Here is a 22,183-nt window from a genome sequence, read left to right as displayed (position 1 = left end):
AAGTAGTCATACATAATTATTTAAAATATTGTTATAGAATTACTTTGATTTGGGATGTAAGGTATATAAAACAAAAATGAATTTTGTGTTTAGATCTGGGGCCCATTAGTGTTGTATCTCATTACCTGTGATGAGAAACAATTCTGGCCTTGAGTGCTTCAGATAATATCTCTAATCTTTAGTACTATGTTATGCTATGGCTTTTATAGCTTTTTGCTACATAGTTACTACTTTGAACCAGATCTTTGTAAAAAGATGCTTTCTAATTAACTCAGTCAGAGTATTCCTAATATTACCACAAATAAAAAGGTTTAGATGAGAGGCTAGATCCTAAGATCCTAAGATCCTAAGCTAGGGCTAGATCCTAAGCCATTACCTCTGGTGTAATGGAACCTAGCCTTGGATAAAAACTGACATAATTTCAGTTTTAAGCTTTTCCAGCTTTGGGTAATAGAGGTGGAGTTTCTCTGTCTCAGCAGCCGCTTCCCAAATAACCACTTGAAATCTTAATATTAATTAGAAATGCTCAACTGATAACTCAGACTTATTACTAACTAGCTCTTACAACTTAAATTAACCCATTCCTTTCTATGCATCTATGTGCCACCCCAAGGCTCATGGCTTTTACCTCTTCTGCAAGTCCTTCCATTCCATCTGGCAGGTGACTGTCTGACTCAGCCTTCTTCCCAAAATTCTCTTAGTCTCTCCTGCCCAGCTCTTAATCAACCAATGAGAGTAAGACATATTTACAGTGTACAAAGATTGTTTCACAACAGGGTAACATGGAAACAGATATCAAATATGAATACCAAAAAGGAGAATGTTTCAGGAATGGTCAATAAAACTCACTCTTGAAGAAATTTGGGGAAGGTAACTTAGTACATCTAGAACTCATGAAAAAGAATCACTTCAAAAAATAAACCAATATATTTTTAATGATATATATTACTTATAAATATGACTGGAAAATAACTCATACTAGTTAAAACTAAACAAAATCATTTGTATTTACTTTGTATTTTGTCCTTTTAATAATTCTGTCAAGCTCATTTTTACTCCATGTTACTCTTTTTTAAATTTTTGCTGTTGTTCTTTTGGGAGAGATAGTCTCTATGTGGCCCAGGCTGGCCTGCAGATTGCAGTTGGTCCTGCTTTCCATGTTCTTAGATTACAGGCGTGTGCTATTATTCAGTCATGCTCCTCCCCCTTCCCTTGATCACAGGTCTCTAAATTTGTTCTGTAGTCTGAACTGTGTTGCTTTTATATTATTCCACTTAGAAATGAGCCACTTTACCTAGGTTACCATACATTTCAATAAGTTTCTTTAATATAATGTAATTCATCGCACTCAGTCTTGTCAGTTTTCCTGCCGCTGTTGTGAACATTCAGTTCATCTCTTCCATTGCCTGCTTTATGGTAACCACTCACTTACTCACTCCAGTTCATATTAATTGTAACAGAATAGAACCAGAAGTTCTTTCAGGTTTGGGTGTGTGTGTGTGTGTGTGTGTGTGTGTGTGTGTGTGTGTGTGTGTGTGTATGTGTGTTATAGAACAAAGCCAAAGCTTTTAATATTACATAGCTTTTAATCCAAAAACCTGAGATTTATTAATGGTTTGGTTTTCTACTGGCTAAGATGTTTTTATTCCTTTTATATATTTTAATAGCTAATATTAACATTATTCGTTCTTATCTCTTAATAAATGCTGAACTCTGAACAAAACTGGTCACTTAGGCGAACATTATTAATCATTATTAATAAAGAAGGCTAAATAAATTTAACCTAAAAATAAGTGTTACAGACAATAACAGTGTATTAGAACTATATCATTATATCCTAGTAGATTTAGGGCCTTTTTTTTTTTTAATAAAGAAGAAATTGAATTTATATTATACTGGGAATTGAAAGATACAGAAATTAAAGTTACGGGCTAGCAAGATGGCTAAATGAGACTTGGTACACCTGACAACTGACAACCTGATTTTATCTTTGGACATGGTGGAAAAAGTCAGCTAGTGCTCACAAATTGCCCTCTGACCACATTTGTGCAGTAGCCCAAGTAGCAACATACATACTCAATGCACAAAATAAATACATAAATATAAATAGTGAAGTTTAAATTGTTGTGAAAAATTTTTAAGGGGAATATGCAGTTTAGACAACATTGGAGCAGCTTAAAGATTATATAGTTTTCTTGGATGCTGTAAAATGCTTCACACTAAAATTTTTGTTAATTTGAATTGTTAAAGAGCCTTCTTCCTCTCTAATTCTTATCTTTAATATTGTCAATATGTCTTTTCTACCTGTCTTGTTAGTTAGGGCTTCTATTGCTGTGAAGAGACACCATGACCACGGAAAACATTTAACTGGGTGGTTTACCGTTCAGCGGTTCAGTCCAGTTCACTATCATGATGAGACATGGAGGAATGCAGGCAGACATGGCATTGGAGTGGAAGCTGAGAGATATTGAGGCAATAGGAAGTAGTCTGAGATACTGGGGGTGGCTTGAACATATATGAGACCTTCTCAATGACACACTTCCTCTAACAATGCCACACCCACTCCAACAGAGCCACAATTGCCAATAGTGACACTTCCTTTTGGGGCCACTTTCATTCAAGCCATCACACTGCCTCTCACATGGTCAGTTCATATCCAACTGACATCCATCAAGTAGACTGGTGATCCGTCATAAATTCACTCATAACATAAATATACCTCATGTTTTTAATTGGCTTAAGCCCAGTGTATCTTGGAGCACCTTTGTCTTACAACATCTGAGTATTTCACCTGCATTAACTCAAAAAATGCAGTTTGGTTGAACAAAACAGATGTTATCCTTTTAGAATCCATCCTACCTAAAAACATTTTTTAAACATTTTTCAATAAATTTAAGTAGGACAAAATCAAAGGTATTGCTGGGCAGTGGCAGTATACACCTTTAATCCCAGCACTCAGGAAGCAGAGACAGGTGGATCTCTGTGACTTCAAGGCTAGTCTGGTCTACAAAACAAGTCCCAGGACATCCAGGACAGGCTTCAAAGCTACACATAGAAACTATATCGGGAAAGGAAAAAAAAAAGAACAACAACAAAAAAGAAAGGGTTTCCTCTTATCCTCGTAGAACAGAAACACAGAATTTAAAATACTTCTTTGTGATAAATATGATTCTTAATGGTAACCAGGCTTATTTAAATTTTCAAGTCATTCATAATGTAATTTGAATACTCATATTTGTGAGGGGTGGTTTGGGGTTTTTTGATTGGTTGGTTTGTGGGTGGGTGGGTTGGTTAGTTTTTTGAGACAAGTCTCTCTCTACATAGCCCTGACTGTCCTGGATCCACTCACTGTGAAGACTGGGCTGTCCTCATAACTCACAGAGATATGACTGCTTCTGAGTCCCGAGTCCTGTGATTAAAGACATGTGCCACCATGCCTGGCAACTTTATCATTTTTAAAAAGATGCAAAAGGAAATAGTATTACCTGCCTGTAACATCAGTGGTTTACATTGACATTTGTGTGTTTGGAACAATAAAAATCTAAGTGTAAGCATTTAAAGTATTTTAGGGTAATGATCATAGATAGTCTTGTGTGGGTGTCCATGGAGGTCAGAGAGCAAGTCTGTGGTGTGACCTTCTGCCCAGCTTTGTGTTATAGACACTGACCTCAAATAGCTAATTACCCACTCAAATGTCTCACTGATAAAAGCATTAGGGGCTGAGAGAGCTCAGCAGTTAAGGGCAATGACTGCTCTTCCTGAGGACCTGGGTTCAGTTCTCAGCACTCAAGTGGCAGCTAACAACTGTCTGTAACTCCAATTCCAGGGAATCTGACACTTTCACACCAATGCATATCAAAAAATTTAAGGAAAGAAAAGTATTAAACTAAGCTTTAGAAATATTTTTATTCAAATAATATTGTCATTTGATTTTAATACTTGACATAATTTTCTTTCACTTTGAGTTTTACTAAATGTTTTCTGGAGAAAGAATTGTTTTACTTTAGCTGTTCAGGGAATTTAAATGTTCTATATCCGAAGAGCTTGCACACTCCTTTCAAGAGCTTGTCTTGCTCTTCTGGGGATTTCTAGAAATGTTTGTATGACCCCACAGAAGATCATGTTTTCAAAGAATTCCCTTTTGAAACGTATAGAATTATCTTTGCTTTCTAGTCACTCTTCTAGATTAAATTTTTATCAGCCTATCTGTATCTCTTAGCTTTATATTTCATATGATAAAAATTGGAATACTCAAGCTAATAAATTATAAATGCTGTCCTTGGAATTTCCATGGTCACAAACTTTATTTACTTGTTGGGTCTCTATGTAAATTAACTATAACTACTAGCCCCAGGCTGATATTATCATGTTAACTGTACAATCTATATGTTCTGCTATTCACCAATATATTTTCAGTTATCATTATATATCAGGTCAAGCATTTCTTATAATACTGTAAAATATATTTTTATGATTTTTAAATTCATAGAAATTTGAAATAATTTTTTCTCTTACAGCCTAATGTGTGAAAAAAGAATTTTTGAGACTGTGAATAGCGTCAGGCACCCATTTCTGGTGAACCTTTTTGCATGTTTCCAAACAAAAGAACATGTGTGCTTTGTGATGGAGTATGCTGCGGGTGGGGACCTGATGATGCACATCCATACCGACGTCTTCTCGGAACCCAGAGCTGTGTGAGTATGCCTTAGACATCCACCTCTCTTCGTGACTCATGCCTTTCTGAGACCAAAAGGAGCTGTAACCTTTACATCCTGGGCTCTTCCCTAATAAATGTAGACCCTGTAAGAAATATTTTTTCTGAATATTTTTTATGTTTATATACTCTTGTCCATCATGAAAATTTCATGAGTTAACCATTATTTCATACTTGATAGTTTACATTCAACTTAGATTAAATTTAGATTATTTTTATTTTAGCTATTAGTTTTCCCCCTGAAGAATGGCATCTAGAATCTTAACCTTAAAAGAAAATTATATTTAAGTATTGAAGTGTTGATATCTCATATTTAAAATATTTATATTTTTGTGTCTTAAAGGTTAAGTTTACGTTTATCATATTTCTCAATGGATATTTAAAAAAAAAAAACTTATAGGTTGTTATAGGTTGATTGTCCATTACATAAAATGCTTGAAGCCTGAGTATTTTCGATTTTTGTTTCTTCATATACTGAAATTTTTGCAAGTATCCTGAATCCTTAATCATAAAATTCTACAAGTTCTGTACTTCCCCACCCCGAGATAAGGTCTCCCCATGCTATCCAAGTGAACCTTAAATTTGTTATGTATTCTAGACTAGCGTCAAAAGTCATAACCATCTTCCGCCATCTTCCCAAGTTTTAGGATTGTAGGTGTGTACCAATACACCCAACTCTGAAACTGAATGTTATGTTTGAGCCTTTCATATTTCAGATTTGGGGATTAGGGATGTTCAATCTGTATTCTTATTGCCTCCAAAAAAGGAGATGGAAAAGAGACTTCAGGATAAACAATTTTTGTAGTTCAACTAGATTGTATATTACAGTTAACTTATTCAACTACATGAAAAACAAGAGTAGTAAAGCATTTTAGATTATAGACAATATACAGTGTATTATTTATTGTTCTAATTTTACAGCTTTTACATAGAAGCCCAGGAAAGTACTCCTAGTAGCTGTATCTTACATACAAAACTCATACAAGTTTTCATCTCTAGCCCCAGTCTCTTCCCCAGTGATCCAACTTTTAATAGTACCCAGCTCAGGACCAGCTTTTCCATTCGTAAGGCTCATAAAAATCCCACTTAGCATGTCCAGTTGTTTCCTGCCCCCCCCCCCTTTATTTTTCTTTTTTGCTATTTCCCGAGCCCGCTACTGCTCTTCCCGTCTTCCTCATCTTATTAAATAGCAATATTACCTTCCATATTGTTTAAGGTAGACTGCAGAATGTCTTTCTTGGTCCTCTTTTTTCCTCACCTGTAACATCCATACAATTAGCATATCCAATCAACTCTTTCCAGAACATTCCCAAATCATTAGATTAAAAATCCAGTAGTACCTTTATTGATTTTACTTTTGAATCATCTTAACTCTTATTTTCTGCTGAAATCAACTGATACACATAATTTCTCTTTCACACCTTTGATTTTCTGTGTTAACTGTTAGAGGTGTGTGTATATAGACACTGATAGTTTCACAGCTTTTAGTTTTCACGTAGGAAAACAGGAATTAATTCTGATGAATAGCAACATTTTAGAAGTAGGCTGAGTAGTAGAAAGTCAGTAAAAATTTGTTTTCCAGATGTTTTTATGTGTGAGTGTCTGCATGTATGTCTGGGCACTACATGTATGCAGTGCCCACAGAAGACAGAAAGAGGAGTAGGGTCCCTGTAGGTGTTTTAACATTTTTAAAGTGATGGTTGTTGTAAAGTCGTCCCTCCACTCAGGAGAGATGATCCCAGGAGGATCCTGAATTTAGGTCGACCTGAACTACATGGGTAGTACTTTGAGTCAAAAAAACAAAAACGCATAAAACTATATTAAGTAGATATTTACTATATGTGGCAATTGTTTTTGTTTTGGTTTGATTTTGAAGAAATATAAATATTGTTAAGCATTTACTCCCCTTATTAGCAGAGGAGTGGGTCCTATATCTATTCTATTGAGTGTGATACCTAGAAGAGAGCCTTGCACCTAAGGCAGTGGGAATATGTACCACCTGAGACTGTGTAACCAAAGCAGTTTAGTGTTCATAGCCATGCTGTTTTCCAGTTGTGTGGCTCTAAACAAAGACTTCCTCTGTGTGTTTTCTTTTCTGCTTCTGTGAAATAGAGACTTGAAGAAAAGCAACTAACAAAATACTTGACTATGCCAGACTTAGTGTTTTCCATTTGTTTTGTAAGTTGAGTATAATCGGTGTAATCTATTTAAAAACCAGAAAAGATCCCAGCCCTTGGGAGGCAGAGGCAGGTGGATATCTGTGAGTTCAGGGGCAGCCTGGTCTACAGAGATAGTTCCAGGACAGGCTCCAGAGCTATACAGAGACATCCTGTCCCAAAAAAAAACCCAAATAAATAAATGAATAAATAAATAAATGAAATAAATGCCAGAAAAGGAGGAACTCTTTTAATTGTTGCAATATTGTTTTACTGCTATAATGTTTGCTTTTTTAAAATGCTTGAAAAACTATCCATGTATCAAGTTTAACAAAAGGCATAGGAATGCTTTAACTGTTATTAATGTACAATTAAATATATATTTGTAAGTAGTTGCATTTTAAAATTCTTCTAAATTACAGCTCCATTTTCATAAAAATGAGTAAACTTTAAACCTGAGTATAATACTCCATGTAATATTAATGTATTCACTTTGCTTAAAAGAATATAATTATCTCTGTGTATGGCAGTTGAGTTGGAGTGATAGGAATAGATTGCTGAGTAGAATGTTATATTTGGTTAAAGGGTAGGTAATAATGCATATTCTATAAAAATATGCTTTTATATAATTAAGAACCTACTTTTCCTATATTTGCATTTGTAAATTCATTCACTTATTTATTCTCCTCCTCACTCAGCAAACTTACTATGAGTCAGGATTGTGCTATCCCTTAAGAGTGATATTCCAGCAGGCTGTTTTTCCTGGAACCCAAGACTATGTATCCATGTTAGACTCTGTTTGTGGCCCCACAAACAATCCTATAAGTCTGCACATCTATAGCCAAACATTTTCTCAACAATACTTTATTTCTTTAATTGTTCCCAATTCATTTCCTTTTTTTACTGTTCCCTTTTCTTGGGTAGCAGTTAATTCTTTGCTAGCACTGTATTGGAAGTCTTTGTGATCTTCTGTTCTGTTGTAAAAGCCTGTTTGTTTTCTCTTTTCACTATCTACTTCTGTTCCAGTACTTAGAATGTCCTAATATAAATGTTTTCCCTCATTAAAATGACCTGATCTCCCATCATTATAAGAGGAAAATGGACTATCTGTTGTATGACATTCATGATCCTAATCAGGTCTTTTCAGCTTGATGTCCTGCTAGACTTCCATAGACTTCCATCCCGTGCTTTATCTACAACTGTAACAAGTATTTTTCTGTCCTGCCTGGCAACTCCCAAATAATGACACTGAGATTTACTAATTGTGAAAGCTTGGCCTATAGGTTATGCTTGTTGCTAGCTAGCTCTTAATAATTTAAATTATTTTAATCTATTGTTCTTTCATTAGTTTTTACCTCTCTTCCATTTTGTATCTTCTGTTTCCTCTCCATGTCTCCCAGCATCTCCTGCTTGTCTAGATTAATCTCTTGTTCTTCCTCTCCCTGGAAATTCTGCCCATACCTCCTGCGTAGTGATTGGCCATTCAGCTTTTTTACTGTACCAATCATAGCAAATATCTTCACACAGTATGCAAATATTCTACATTCCCCCCTTTTTTTGTCTAAACAAATTCGAAAAATTTTAACTCTTAACATAGTAAAACTGATACAATAAGAACAATTATCATGTGAGAATTACATTCACACTGTCCAGTTCATTTGTATTTGGCATATTCAGAGAAAATATTCAATTATCTATCTTATTGTGATGAATTTTAAAGTTTTAGACCTAAACCATTTTCTATCATAACCTGTATTACCATCCTAAAATCCATCTCTGGTAGCAGGTTTGAAGTTGTCCTGGAAGTAGAATTTTGAGAGGCTTGATCACCTGTGCTACTTGTCTTCATTGGTGTGTAGTCTTTTTTTTTTTTTTTTTTTTTTTTTTCCTTTTCTTGTTTGAAAACACATAAACTTTTAAAATTAACATCCATGTCTGTATTAGCATTAGTATGGAATGCAGTGTGTACAAATCAGCCAAAGATTTTTTTTTTTTGTGTTTTATAGAAGGCATCTGACAACTTTGTAAGTCCATTTAGACTGTGTAACTAAGCTGTACTATAACTCTATTCATGCCATATGAAAGGGTGGCATGCAATAATAAGTCATGAGGACGTTGTAGCCAACAGCATTCATCATGTCTCAACCAGTCTCAGGGCTGTTTCTATGTAGCGTATATGTCACCCATCTTGTGGTCTTTTTTCCCCCCTTGTCTGTAGCTAAGATCCTCAGGAGGTCTCCCCTAATCAAATCTGATCTTTATTAATTTGAAGAGAATCATAATTCTTTGTTTGCTTTAGAAACAAAAGCATAACAAAAGATGCAATATATCTTTCGACTTTTATTCTGAAGTGAAGATATTCTTAAAATATCTAGATTGGTTTAATTTAGTTTTCATAATCCAGTGTCTCTCAGAGCTGTTGTTTTTTCACACAATAGCATTTAAAATAATTTCAAATTAACACCATACAAGATCAAGGTATTCTGTGTATTTCCTGTCCTTATGTGGCTTATTTTTTAATTTTAATTTTTTTAAGACTTCATTTTTACACTATTTTTCCCCCCTATGGCTGTCTATACCCTTTTTTTTTTTTTTTTTTTTTTTTTTTTTTTCCTGTATCCATTTAAATGGTTTCTTGGTCTGGACCACTTTACTGCTCACCTGTAGCTTTTCTGTCCTTGTGAGCTAAGCCTTAAACATTAAGCAGTGGCTAGGCCCTTTTTGCTGGCTCCAGTTAGCGCCTGGCCTGGCCGATGGCTCTGCTCACGTCAAGTGTGCGAGAATGGACCTCAGGTCTGCCTCTGGGCCTGGAGCTAGTCTATCTGCCCCAGCTCAGGCTGGCACTTCTACCTAGTGAAAGAGCTGTGCAGGTGTGCTGCAGACACTGCCTACCTCAAGTTTTCTTTTAAGTGTCCTCAGGCTCTTTGTAGAAGTACATGCCACTCACTGGGCACCAAAGATAGTGAGTCAATTCTGTCCTGCCAGCCAGCTCCAAATAATGACACAGAGACTTCTTATTAATTATGAAAGCTCAGCCTATAGCTTGGGCTTGTTCCTAACTAGCTCTTACAACTTAAATTAACCTACTTATGTTAATCTATGTTCTGTCATGAGGTGTTACCTCTCTTCCATCTTGTGCCTCCTGACTCTTCTTCGTGTCTCCCAGCATCCCCTACTTGCCTAGATTCATTTCCTCTTCTCTTTTGCTGGGAATTCCACCTATATCTTCTGCTTAGCTATTGGCCCTTCAGCTTTTTATTACACCAATCACAGTGAATACATCTTTACACAGTGTATACATATCCCACAACACAACAAATTCCTTACTAGTTGTCAAACTGTCAGCTTCCATGCCCGTTTGTTCTCTCTCTCCTTCAAGGGAGTGGCCTGTATTTGCTGCTTTTGACCTTCCATCCTTATAGCACATTGTAATTCCTCCTACAGAACCAAACCACAAGTACTCTCAGTGACCACCAGGCCAAATAAATGCTGTCCATTGCTGTACCCATACCCTCAATTTTTAAATTCATCTTGAATAGCACAGTACTTTATATGTAGTAGGAATAAGTATTTGCATTGAACTATAAAAGGGCCCAAAAATAGTGAAGTTTATTAAACATTTGGTTTAAATCTTCCAACAGATTTTATGCAGCATGTGTAGTTCTTGGATTGCAATATTTACATGAACACAAAATTGTTTATAGGTAAGTACATTTGTCTGGTTTCTAATAGCCTACTTCCATGTGAATTGGAATTCAGGATAATTAACAAGGATATTTTGTGTTTAACCAACTTTTTAGTTTTCCCCTAAGTCCTAAGTGAGTCCTACCGCAACTTGGAAACATAGTTACCAGCATGGAGAGTTGTGTGATGGACTTCTGCTCATTTCCTAATTAAATAGTAAAAGTGTGAGTTGGCCTGTGGTGACACAGTTCTCCAGCAACCTTCATGTAGTGATTACATTTAATCATCTACTACAAAAAACTTGTATAGACCAATGGCCCCAGAGAGAGACAAACAGTGAGAATGTAAACTCATGCTGTTCTTCCTTTGATGTTTTAAGTAACATGGACTGAGCACAACGGTAGAGAGGTTATGATATGTGACACCCTGGGTTTGATCGCCATCACAATAATAGATAAATAAATAAGGAAGTACTGCCATCACCTGAACTAAAAACTGTATTGCTATATAGCCCATTCATATCCTGGCTCTGGCTCCTTATCAAACAGCAGAGCAGCTTGTGGCCAGCATCTGGCCCCTGGCCACACTGAGTAGTGGCTGCTGTTACTTCACACTGCTACACTGCATGGTACTGAGAGCAAGCTCATGGGGCAGCCAGTGTTTATTCAAACTTCTAGAAAGGGTTTTAAGGTAAAGATTTCCTCATGATTCTGTTTACTTAATAAAGTATTTTATTTTTAAGATTTATTTATTTATTATGCATACAATGCTCTTCTGGCGTGTATACCTACACGCCAGAAGAGGGCACCAGATCTCATTATAGATGGTAGGGAGCCACCATGTGGTTGCTAGGAATTGAACTCAGAACCTCTAGAAGAGCAGACAGTGATCTCTCCAGTCCCTAGTATTTTAAACTAGTTTAATCTGTAATTGACTAGCTTTCTCATTATTTCAAATTCTACTCTTAAAAGTTAAATCATCTACTTTATACTGTTAGCTCTAATTTTTTCATAGTGCATATAAGCAAACTTCAAATTGGGACTCAGACGACTATAAATAAAAATTTAAACTTGGATAAAAGGTATTTAAACTGATTCTGTATTTAAAATAAATGTTTAAAGAGATAGAATTTTCATTTTGTAACTGCATTATATATATCAAGAAAAACTATAACTGGGAAGAAAATGTTCCTAGAAGACAAAATTGGTCTCCAATTCTGTTTTGTACTATGTGGCTTACTGATTTATTTCCATGTTTCTACCTTGAACAGAGATTTGAAGTTGGATAATTTGTTACTAGATACAGAAGGCTTTGTGAAAATTGCTGACTTTGGTCTTTGCAAAGAAGGTAATTGTACTTTTTAAATTCCTGTTCTCATAGATTATTCTACCTTTATACTTTAGTGGCTTTCAAAAAATATATTTTTAGTTTTAATTTTTTATTCCATTAAAGCATTTGGAGTGTTCATATAACCCAGTAACCACATCAAGACTTTGTTCTGTGGATACAAATAGTTGGTGTTACCAGAAGCTGTAGTGTGAGGCTCAGCTTGTCTGTATGGTTGATGTTCTGCCATCAACTTGACAGTACTTTAAGACAGTACTTAGTGCCGGCTTGTTGATTGGGACTGTGCCAAGGGAAATACATGCACCTAATGACCTTGCCACCTTCTTGGAACCGTTAACAGTTTCAGTTGGAAAAATCAAGTATGTCAGTATCTCACGATCTTCTATGTGTTTGACTAAATAAAGCAGTAAGCTGAGACGACTGAAACGAAAGGTCGTGTGAGGAAGTAACACAACACACTTCTAGGTCAGGTTTGACTCTCAGCTGTCCCAGTTACATTCTGTGTGTCTTTGAAGAACATGCTTTAAATTCATTGAGTCCAGTTTTCATGTAAAAGTGAATATAATGCATTCTCCCAGAAATGATAGTAAATATGAGATACAGTAAGCAATATTTTAAATAAGATATTCTCTTTATTCTTAACGCTGTAGTGAATATGTGCTTTCGCCCCTATACACTAGTAGTTTTATTTTATTACTTTGTTTCCATAGATTACAAATACACTACTTGGATATCTTACTGTTGGTGATATTTACTAAATCAGTAGGTTGATGTGTGAAATAGATTTGTAAAGTCTTGGTATGTTTGAGTTAGATATCATGTACAGCAATGTCAATTTCTTTTCTAAGCACACTTTGTAATTTTCATGCCAGTTTTTTTCTTTGCTAATAAATGTTTGAATTTATCATCTATCTCCAGGAATGGGGTATGGAGATAGGACAAGCACATTTTGTGGCACTCCTGAATTTCTTGCCCCAGAAGTATTGACAGAAACATCCTACACAAGGGCTGTAGATTGGTGGGGCCTTGGTGTACTTATATATGAAATGCTCGTCGGAGAGGTAAGCAGCAGGAAATAGGTAGATGAAGAGAGGGAGGATGATTGGAAGGATAAAGCATGTTATTTTTATAAAGACACCTACATGTGTCTCCTGTAGAAGGAATTAGTCATTTTTATGCTAATGACCAGCCGTGTTTCTACAATGTCTTTACTAGTCTAGTTTAGATTTTTATATAGTGGATGGACTGTAACATGAATATCTTCAGACAGCATCTTATGTTTAAGTGTTGTGAGGTGGTTATGTTTTGTGATTTTAACGTAAGTGGTATCTCATTGGGGATAGAACAGCGGGAGACTAATAAAATATGTGCCTACAGGCAGGTGTATTGGTACACACCTGTTACCCTAGCACATGGGGGCAGAGGCAGGAAGATCATGAATCTGGGCTACATGGCACAAACGTCTTGTCATTGAATTAAAATAACAAAAAGAAAAAGCAAAAACTGCCAACTAGAAAGAAAAGCCATTTATTGGAAATAAATGTGACGTTCAAAAGCAACAGCAGTGTTAGATAGGCCCGCAGTTAGGAGTTTGTATTGTTGTTGCAGAGGACCCTGGTTTACTTCCCAGCACCCTTTGAGAGCTCACAACCGCATGTAGTTTCCCATTGCGTTTACCCAGGTGTGAATCATTTAGTGAATGGATGCCTTCCTGTGTGTTCGATTGTTCTGAAGTTTTAGTCTGTGTTGTTTACTGGCACTTAACCCTAATTAATGAACAGACCTGCCCCGTGGACAACAGTCCTTTCAGTGTGTCAAATTGGAGTAGATTCTCTCAAAAAAGGGGAAAGACATGGTTCATTAGAAGAGCTATGAATTTTACAAATATTACCTTTTAGTTTTCATCAACATTTAATAAACTCCAAACTGGACATGAGTAGACACAAAGTGGTTAATAACAAGTCCCACAGCACTTGTGAGTTAGAGTTGCGATCATTCATTCTCGTCATTTTCAGAATTTGTTTCTGAGCTGCACACTTCATGCTTTAGGGTCAGTTATCAAGTCCATCTGGCCCCATTCATTTTCCTGAGACACGTGGTCCAGATAGAATCTTCCACCTCTGTTTAGAAAAGCAGTTTTTAGGTATTGAGAATGGAATAAAATTGTTTTAGCCTCAGAATACGTAATGGTCTTCCTAAGGTGATGAATATTGTTGCTGGAGGCTGTGGTAAACTTTGTCCCCGCTTTAGTTTTTGGGAAAAAAAAAAGTTTCTGTTTCCATATTTTTAAATATAGCATTTAAGACTAAGATTTAATTCTGATTCAAAATAATTTACTTTCTGCCAGGAATAGTGGTGCATGCCTTTAACCCCAGGATGCAGGAAGCAGACGCAGGCAGATGTCTGAATTTGAGGCTAGCCTGGAATACATAGTGAGTTCTAGGACAGCCAGAACTACATAGTGAGACCCTGTTTCAGGCCCCACCCCACCCCCAAAAGTACTTTGTGTTAGAAATAACATGCAAAAATTAGTTTTATGAATCATCCAGTATTAATAGGCTATTGATTTTGCCACTTTCTGTTCAAACAAGTGAGGAAGTTCCTGCTTTCTGGTTTTGAAAAGGGTTTCCAAATTGTTGAGTTTTAAACATACCCAGAAGGCATTGCTATTCCATTATAGTTGCCTTTCATTTCCATCTGTCTTCAGTGCTTCCCCAGGAAGGTAATCAAGAAAGGAATTAAACTTAAAACCTATTGGTCTGTATTATAATTTTATAGCATTATTGAAGCTTCATTGATAATGGTCTTTGTTTTAACTGTTCAAAGTGTGGTTTGGCTAAACTCTTCTTTTGGGGGTTTTTGTTTGTTTATTTGTTTTGGATTGTTTCTTTCTTTTTTTTTTTTTTCTTTGTCTCATTGGGACTTCCTGTCCTGTTTTGTGGGGTGGTTTGAAGTAGGGTCTCACTTTGTAGCCCATGGTAACCTGGAATCAACTGTGGTCCTCATACTGCTTGAATGATAGGTATAAGCCAGCATGCCCAGCTCACAATCTGAACTTCATATACTGTGTGTTTGTTTGTGTGCTTGTTTGTTTGTTTGTTTGACACATGGTCTCATGTAGCCCAGACATAGCACAAGTTACTTACATTCACTATGTCATGGGGGCCAGCCTTGAATTTCTATTCCTCCTGCCTTTATCTTTCAAGTACGCGGTTTGATGACAGGCTTGTCCGACCATCCCTGGTTTGTGTGGTGCTGGAGATGCTGGAGATTGAGCCCAGGGTGTCATGCTTGCTAGGCAGACACTCTAATAGTCCTGTTTTATTTCATCTCATTCTCATGGCCTGAATTTTGGCTATACTTTTGAATATGTGGGGTTGGGTTTTTGTTTGTTTGTTTTGTTTTTAATTATCTTAGCACTTTTATCTTACTAGAAAATATTTCTTCTAGTCTCCCTTTCCTGGTGATGATGAAGAAGAGGTTTTTGACAGTATTGTAAATGACGAAGTGAGGTATCCAAGGTTCTTATCTACAGAAGCCATTTCCATAATGAGAAGGGTAAGAAATTAGGATCAAGAATTCTTCTTTTAAAAAAAAAATTTAAGATTTAATTTTTATGTTGAAGAAAAGTTCCCTGTGAATGTTAGAAGTTTTTAATTCATAGATGCTGCATGCTTCAGACAAATCTAAACAAACAACAACAAAAAATGCTAAGCCTCTGATAGTTGTGACACGAGTCGCTGTCAGGGAAACACATTTTGACTCACATGCTCGCTTTGTTGCTAGCTGTTGAGAAGAAACCCCGAGCGGCGCCTGGGAGCTGGTGAGAAAGATGCGGAGGATGTGAAAAAGCACCCATTTTTCCGGGTAAGTGCAAAAGTGCAGAGGTTTTTATGGGACCTGAGTGACTGAAACAGAAAGCTGAACTGGTTGTTTTATGTTTTATGACCCAGCTAACTGACTGGAGTGCTCTGATGGACAAAAAAGTCAAGCCACCATTTGTACCAACCATCAGAGGGCGGGAAGATGTTAGTAATTTTGATGATGAATTTACCTCAGAAGCACCTATTCTGACTCCACCTCGAGAACCAAGGATACTTTCAGAAGAGGAGCAGGAAATGTTCCGTGATTTTGACTACATTGCTGATTGGTGTTAAATTACTGGACACTGTGAAACCAAGTAAACTGACTGACAAGACCTCTTGAAAACAGCGCCCTTCATTTGCCTGCTGTGCCACCAGGAGCTTCCACGGTTTTGAAAGCACATGAAGGTGTGGCTAAAGTACTGTTAAATACCTTCTCAATGTTTTTAACATAAACCTGAACACTGGAAGCTCTTTCATGGAGTTTAGGCTGAGTGAACATTTGCCGTGAAAATCCATTACAAATAAATACTTTTACATCAGTACTCTTATTTTTAAAAAGAAGAACCACTCTTTTAATAGACCCCATCTGTGCCCTAGGCCTGCCTTAAATGGAAGGAAGATTAGTCACTTAACTATGTTTTACAAAAGAAAAAAAAAAAAAAAAAATAGGGCTTCAGAAGCTATTACTGTTCACATAAAGTGTGATTCTGTTTGGCTAAGGCAATTTATTTTTAAGAAATCACTATAATATGAAAAATGTGGCAGTTTGTACACCTTTGGTGGCTTGATTTAAAGAAAAAAAGGAGAATGTATTAATATCTAATTTTATAAATTTTCTATATTTATCAGGAGAACACTCTTTATTGCCTTAACTTCCCCAGCTGTGCAGCAGAGCCCCATAGCTTTCCAGCAGAGCTACCTGCCAAACAAGCTTTTCCTTAGTAAACAGTGCTGCAAACAGTAGGAACAGTGAGGACTTGTGATGAACCGGAACCAAGATACCATGCTAACTGTGCATTCCCAAAGTGGAGACTCCCTGGAGGATGCTCAGTCAGTTACTCCGAAGTCAGTAAGCCTGACTGGCCCTTTATTGATATGCATTCTACACTTTCATCAACCCAGTCATCTTGTTCTTGTGTCTGCTGTAGAAGGGAACTCTTTGTTAAACCATAGAGCTTATCGTGGTATACATGCTGTGAACATGTATGTGTACAAGTTGTAATGTATTCTGTGTTGTAGGCATATTATTTAATTTCACCACTTCATCACTTTTGTACAGTGGCCAAGCAGACACCTCAGACTCCAGCATTTACATTAAGTGCATTTGTACATTTTAGGCCACTGGATCCAGATTTTATATTGGCAGTTATTAAGGGCAAAAGCAATATATTGTAACAGAATGTATAAATATTTTTGATAAAACAGTCTATATTTTATAAAAAGTTATTATAACACTAAAACTGTACCTCAAAAGTCTCACCAATAATTTGATCAAATACTCTACAATCTTCAGAGGATCCGTTTGTGGCTTTTTATCTTTCTTACAGTATGCCTTTTTACAAATCATGACTTCACTTGGCTGGAAATTTTTAAGGTTTTTGTTTGTTTTTACTTTTTTCCTCCTAACTTATCACTTCATTGTTTTTCTTCAATTCAGTATCATTGATGATCCTGTGCTTAGCATGTTAGGGCCATTATACCTCAGGAATAGCAAGTTGGAAACTAACCACACTTGAATTAACCACCAAGTCACAGTGAGCTCATCTCTTAAAGCTGTCCAAATTTGAGTCTGATGAGAGACCTAAAAGCATGATGATACATGAAGAGTTGAGCTTAAAACAGCCTTGCTGAGATATACTGGCATATTTTTATTGTACCATGAGAACAATTAAAATTGTTCACAGATACTTTATATTACCTTCCAAATTGATTATGCTTTTTCTCCCAAGATCCTTTGGAAGGAAATTTTATAAAAAGAGGAATAATATGTTGTTTTAAGTTGCTTTAATGCCAGTTAATTGCCTCGGGAAAGAACAATACAAAAAAAAAAAAAAATAGCCTAATTGTCTAGCTTTAATTTGAACAGTGTTAACACAATATCAAAATAAAACACTAACTACTTTTGAGGTACAGTCTGCATACCTTTGTTGGTTCTGAAATGTGCATAGAAAGCGTTTCAAATGGGCTTTTTGCATTAAAAACTGACATAGAGTTATATACACAGTGTACAGAAATTTCTTAATTGAAGTCAATCACTAAAAAATTTAGATGTCAAGGCATAGTCACACAATTATGCTGAGAAAAGCACTAATTTTTCTGTAGTTTAAATATATATATATATATTTTAGGCATATTTTCAATTTTAAGAGTGTAAATAGACTTTGCTTTTACTGTATATGTATGTGACTGCTCAAGCACTTTGTAAAGAAACCAGATCCTTTAGAATGGTACCCTATGCATCCAAATGAATTGTGCCTTTACATCATTCTAAGAAAAAGGGTGTTTTGCAGTCATAAATTACCACAAATGCACAAATTAAAGTTTTAAATAGATTGAAATTTGTAATTTTGGTTTTAAGTATTCATTCCTTTTAGGATTTTCCTTGTGTTAAAAATAATATTGGTACTGCTATGTTCAAGATCTAGAGAAGATTCTACACTGTAGTTCTCCATTCAGCTTCTTTCCCCTATGCATAAAATGCCTGCTGTCGCTAGACTTGAGGCCAGCAGCAATGAGCTTTGCAAACCTGAAGAGGCCCACGCTAGTGTTCAATGGAAGCAGTGGCAGCGTTCCTGCTTTCTCATTCATCCCAGGGGAACGTTTTAATTAGGTTCTGACGTTTCAGAAAATTGGCAAAGTAATAAAGCAGATTGCCAGCCACTTCGTAATAACGCTAAACAAAGTATATTTTAGAAATGTACAGTGATATGCTGCCCTGATCAAAACTGACTTCTAGGCTCAAATCTGACAAAAAATTGTGTAAGTATTACCCATCTTCCCAGGGCGGCTGAGTGATTGGTGAGGAAAAACCCATAGTGGAAGAAAAAAATTACATGTATATATTCTTGTCCAAGTATAGAGGTAAGTACCTAGATAACTTGGAAATCTGTTTGTCAAAATCCCTGCCTAATGTCACTCTTCTAGGATCCTGACTAGGCAGAATCCCTAAGACACTGGAAAAACTCAAGCATTATCATCTCTTCAAAGGCAGGAATGAACTTTGGCAGCCCTGCATACCAAACAAGGGCTTGTGCAGGAGTGTGGACAGGCTAAGGCTTTAGCACCCAAAGCTGGAATTAGTGTGCTCAAAACTACAATTCAAATGCTGTGTCCCTATAAGTCCTAGTACTCAGGAGGTGTAGCTGCAGACCCACTGCAGGTTTGAGGCAGCTTTGGGGTCCATGCCAGCCAAGGCTACATTGTGTAATTCTGCCCCCCCTAAAATAAATAAAACATTGACTTTTTTTTTTTTGAATGAAAAAATAAGTTTATTCAAACATCCCAGTAAGAGTTTTTCACCTCACAGAAGTTTTTAATAATGAAAAATATTTCACTTTGTACTATGAAATTGATATAATTAGATAAATTAGGTGATGATACTATTTTACTAGCAATTGTACTGCGTCAAATATGACCAAGTCAGAGTGAGTAGCATCTGAAAATCTATACTGCTATATATGAAATTGGACTCATTGTAGGATTACAAGTGTGGTTTATTACTAGCAAGTACATGGGGCTATTTGCCATATTAAATAGATTTTAAAAAGTGATAGATTAAAGGTGATTGTGTTCCTGCTTTTTAAGGAAAGGAAGTAATAGTGTCTATTAAAAACAAAGAGATATAACCAAAGGCGGCATCCTCTATTGTCGGGGGAACACTTTAAGTTGGGATTAAGGCTAGGACATGTCATTATTACGTCTTTTTGACATTGTACTTTACTGTTACCATGGTCCAAGATTCAAAAGAGGAAACAAAATAGCCATTATTTGTGCATGGATGTTATTGTCTACTCAGAATATTCCAAGGAAAAGGCATGAGGATTGTTCTTCTGTGATAGAAAAGTGGTTTTGTGGTTGCTGTGACGTTATTGTCTCTGACATGGTCCCTTACAGGTGTACCCTAAAACTATTTCCCAGCAATAGGAGAAAATTTTGTTCCTTGTCCCAACTCCTGAGATGTTTGTAATTTCCTAGGTGATAGCTTATTCTGAGATGATTCTTGCCAGGAGGAACCAACCATATGATTAGAAGGTAGAGCTTCCAACACTAATACCCAGTATCCTCTACCCCCTGACATGGGGGTATGTGCTGAGGGATATTGATATCAATAGCCAGTAATGTAATCATCACTTAGATCACATAAGAAAGCTGCCATAAAAACCTAAAGGGCATGGAGTGACTCAATTCTATCATCTCACCACTTGGAAGGTTGAATGAAGTAGAACGGTTTCAAATTCCAGGCTCCATAGAGAGACCCTATTCAGATATGCAAATCATTAAGAAAGAGAGGGGGAGGGAGACAGAGAGAGGAAGGGAGGAAGAAAAAGGAAAGAAAAGAAAGAAGAAAGGCAAATCATACACACACCACTCACACAGCAGTTAAGAACTTCCTGGTAGATGAGTACCCAAAGAGGGTCTCCGAGTTCTGCCCTTAGCACATTGGCTTGATCATCAGTCTGTTCAACTGTGTCCTTTTATTGTAAGTAACAAGCTAGCAGGCATGTCTCCTTGGGCCCTGCTGTAACACATTAATGAAATTAAAGTTAAGAGCTTCAGTTTTCAGTCAGGGACATCATGGGGCATCTGAAGTGTGGCTCAGTCCTGAATCTGTGGAATCAGACCCTATGTCCAGGTAGGTAGTGTTGGAAATCATTCCTAAGACCTGTTTAGGTATTACTTAGGGAAACACGCCCCTCACATACCCTATACACACACTGTCAAGGTGATTGGCATGTAAGGGAAAAGCTTTTTTTCCTCTCAAAGTCATACTTTCATTTTTCTGTCAAAACCAGTCTAAAGGCCACTCCTCCCCAACCTCAGCCAGTGAAAAAGTAATGAGGGAATTATGGGAAAGACGCTGGGGTCTCTCTGACCTGGAGATCAACTGGTCATGCCCTTATTGTGATGCCATGAAATTCTGGTCTCCTGGGGCATACGTACAGGTGTCTGGGGGTGAAAAGAGCATGACTTGAGGGGGTTGGGGAGTCTTTAGTAGCTCAACAATTGGTTGCTAAGACTATAATCCAGCATCAGGAAAAGTCAGGGCCACTGACAATTGGAAATACTTGCATGGAGCACAGAAACCTTTTGCCTGGATTAAGACCAGATGGGTACTAGGCTGACCCCTTCAGCTGTTCACCTTGATAATTAAATCTCACACCTGTGATAAAAATGAGTTCAAGACAGCTATAGGTAGAGTACATTTACTGCTGTGAACACAAATGCTTAGTGTCAAGAGGCATCAAATGGCAGGCATTTTTAGTTTGGAAGAATAGCTAAAGGGCAATTTTTAGTTATTAACTGTCACCGGGCTGATTTAAAAGTTACTTTATTTGCATGTGTATGGTATACACACACATTTGTGCTCCCATGTGGCTCCCATGTGTGCAAGCACACATGGGCATGCATGTAGAGGCTCAAAGCTGACCTCAGGTGGCTCTAAACCACTCTTGACAACCCAGAGCTCATCTGTTTCTACTACTCTGCTTAGCCAACTTGCAGGTGGACTCTCACACTCACCCAGCTTTCAGATGTGTTCTGTAGCATAAAACTCAAGTTTGTGTGACAAGGGTTTTACCCCTTTTCTCCAATCTCTCAAAAGAATTTACTTTTTTTTTTTTATTTTTTCTAGACAGGGTTTCTCGATGTAGACATGTCACACTCCAACTCAAGAGATCCACCTGCCTCTACCTCCAGAGTAGAGTACCAGGATTAAAGGTGTGCGCCACCACTTATTGGCTAGAATGCACACTAAAAAGCTTTTTGTAAAAAGCTATATGTATGTTTTGTTTCTAAATAGTCTCTTTAATAGAATGCTCCTTGAACAATACAGCTGACCTCAGTCCTGCGACAAACTTCTTGTAAAATTATCCCCTGTGGTCTGGCGTCATAGAAAGCAGTTTCTATGAAGAGACCGAAGTCCCGCCTTAGCTACTAAGTGAATGTGGGTAGATCTTTTCATTTTGAGAGCTCTGTCAGAAGTTGGGGAGGACCAGTGTGACAAGACAGTGCAGAGGTTCTTCTATCTTGTATTTTTGCTGAGACTGATTCAGATTTAACTAGAATTTGATTTCCTTAATGGAGACTCCCATGACAAATTATTGAACTATTTTAGGCACTATTCTAGGTCCTTGCTAACTTGTGTAAACAGCCTGTTTGTGCAGAACCCTTAGCTTCTGTCAAACTTGCTTACTCTA

The 22,183-nt window shown here is 36.8% G+C and overlaps 1 protein-coding gene across 2 annotated transcripts in view; it reads left to right on the top strand.

The window, feature by feature from the left end:
• The window catches only part of Pkn2 (protein kinase N2), a 105,118-nt gene extending 86,786 nt beyond the window's left edge, over positions 1-18,332 (top strand). For both annotated transcript variants that reach the window (XM_051194549.1, XM_051194544.1), the window contains 7 exons: positions 4,518-4,694; positions 10,512-10,574; positions 11,825-11,901; positions 12,820-12,962; positions 15,352-15,459; positions 15,688-15,768; positions 15,855-18,332. In XM_051194549.1, coding sequence (XP_051050506.1) covers positions 4,518-4,694; positions 10,512-10,574; positions 11,825-11,901; positions 12,820-12,962; positions 15,352-15,459; positions 15,688-15,768; positions 15,855-16,058 — 853 coding nt within the window. In that variant the 3' untranslated portion in view covers positions 16,059-18,332. The remainder of the gene's footprint in view (positions 1-4,517; positions 4,695-10,511; positions 10,575-11,824; positions 11,902-12,819; positions 12,963-15,351; positions 15,460-15,687; positions 15,769-15,854) is intronic.
• The last annotated feature ends 3,851 nt before the right edge of the window (positions 18,333-22,183 follow it).

This window comes from Phodopus roborovskii, unplaced genomic scaffold, assembly GCF_943737965.1.
Source record: "Phodopus roborovskii unplaced genomic scaffold, PHOROB, whole genome shotgun sequence".
Lineage (NCBI taxonomy): Eukaryota > Metazoa > Chordata > Mammalia > Rodentia > Cricetidae > Phodopus > Phodopus roborovskii.
Note: the sequence above shows the minus strand (reverse complement) of the source record. Positions and strands in the feature narration are given on the sequence as shown.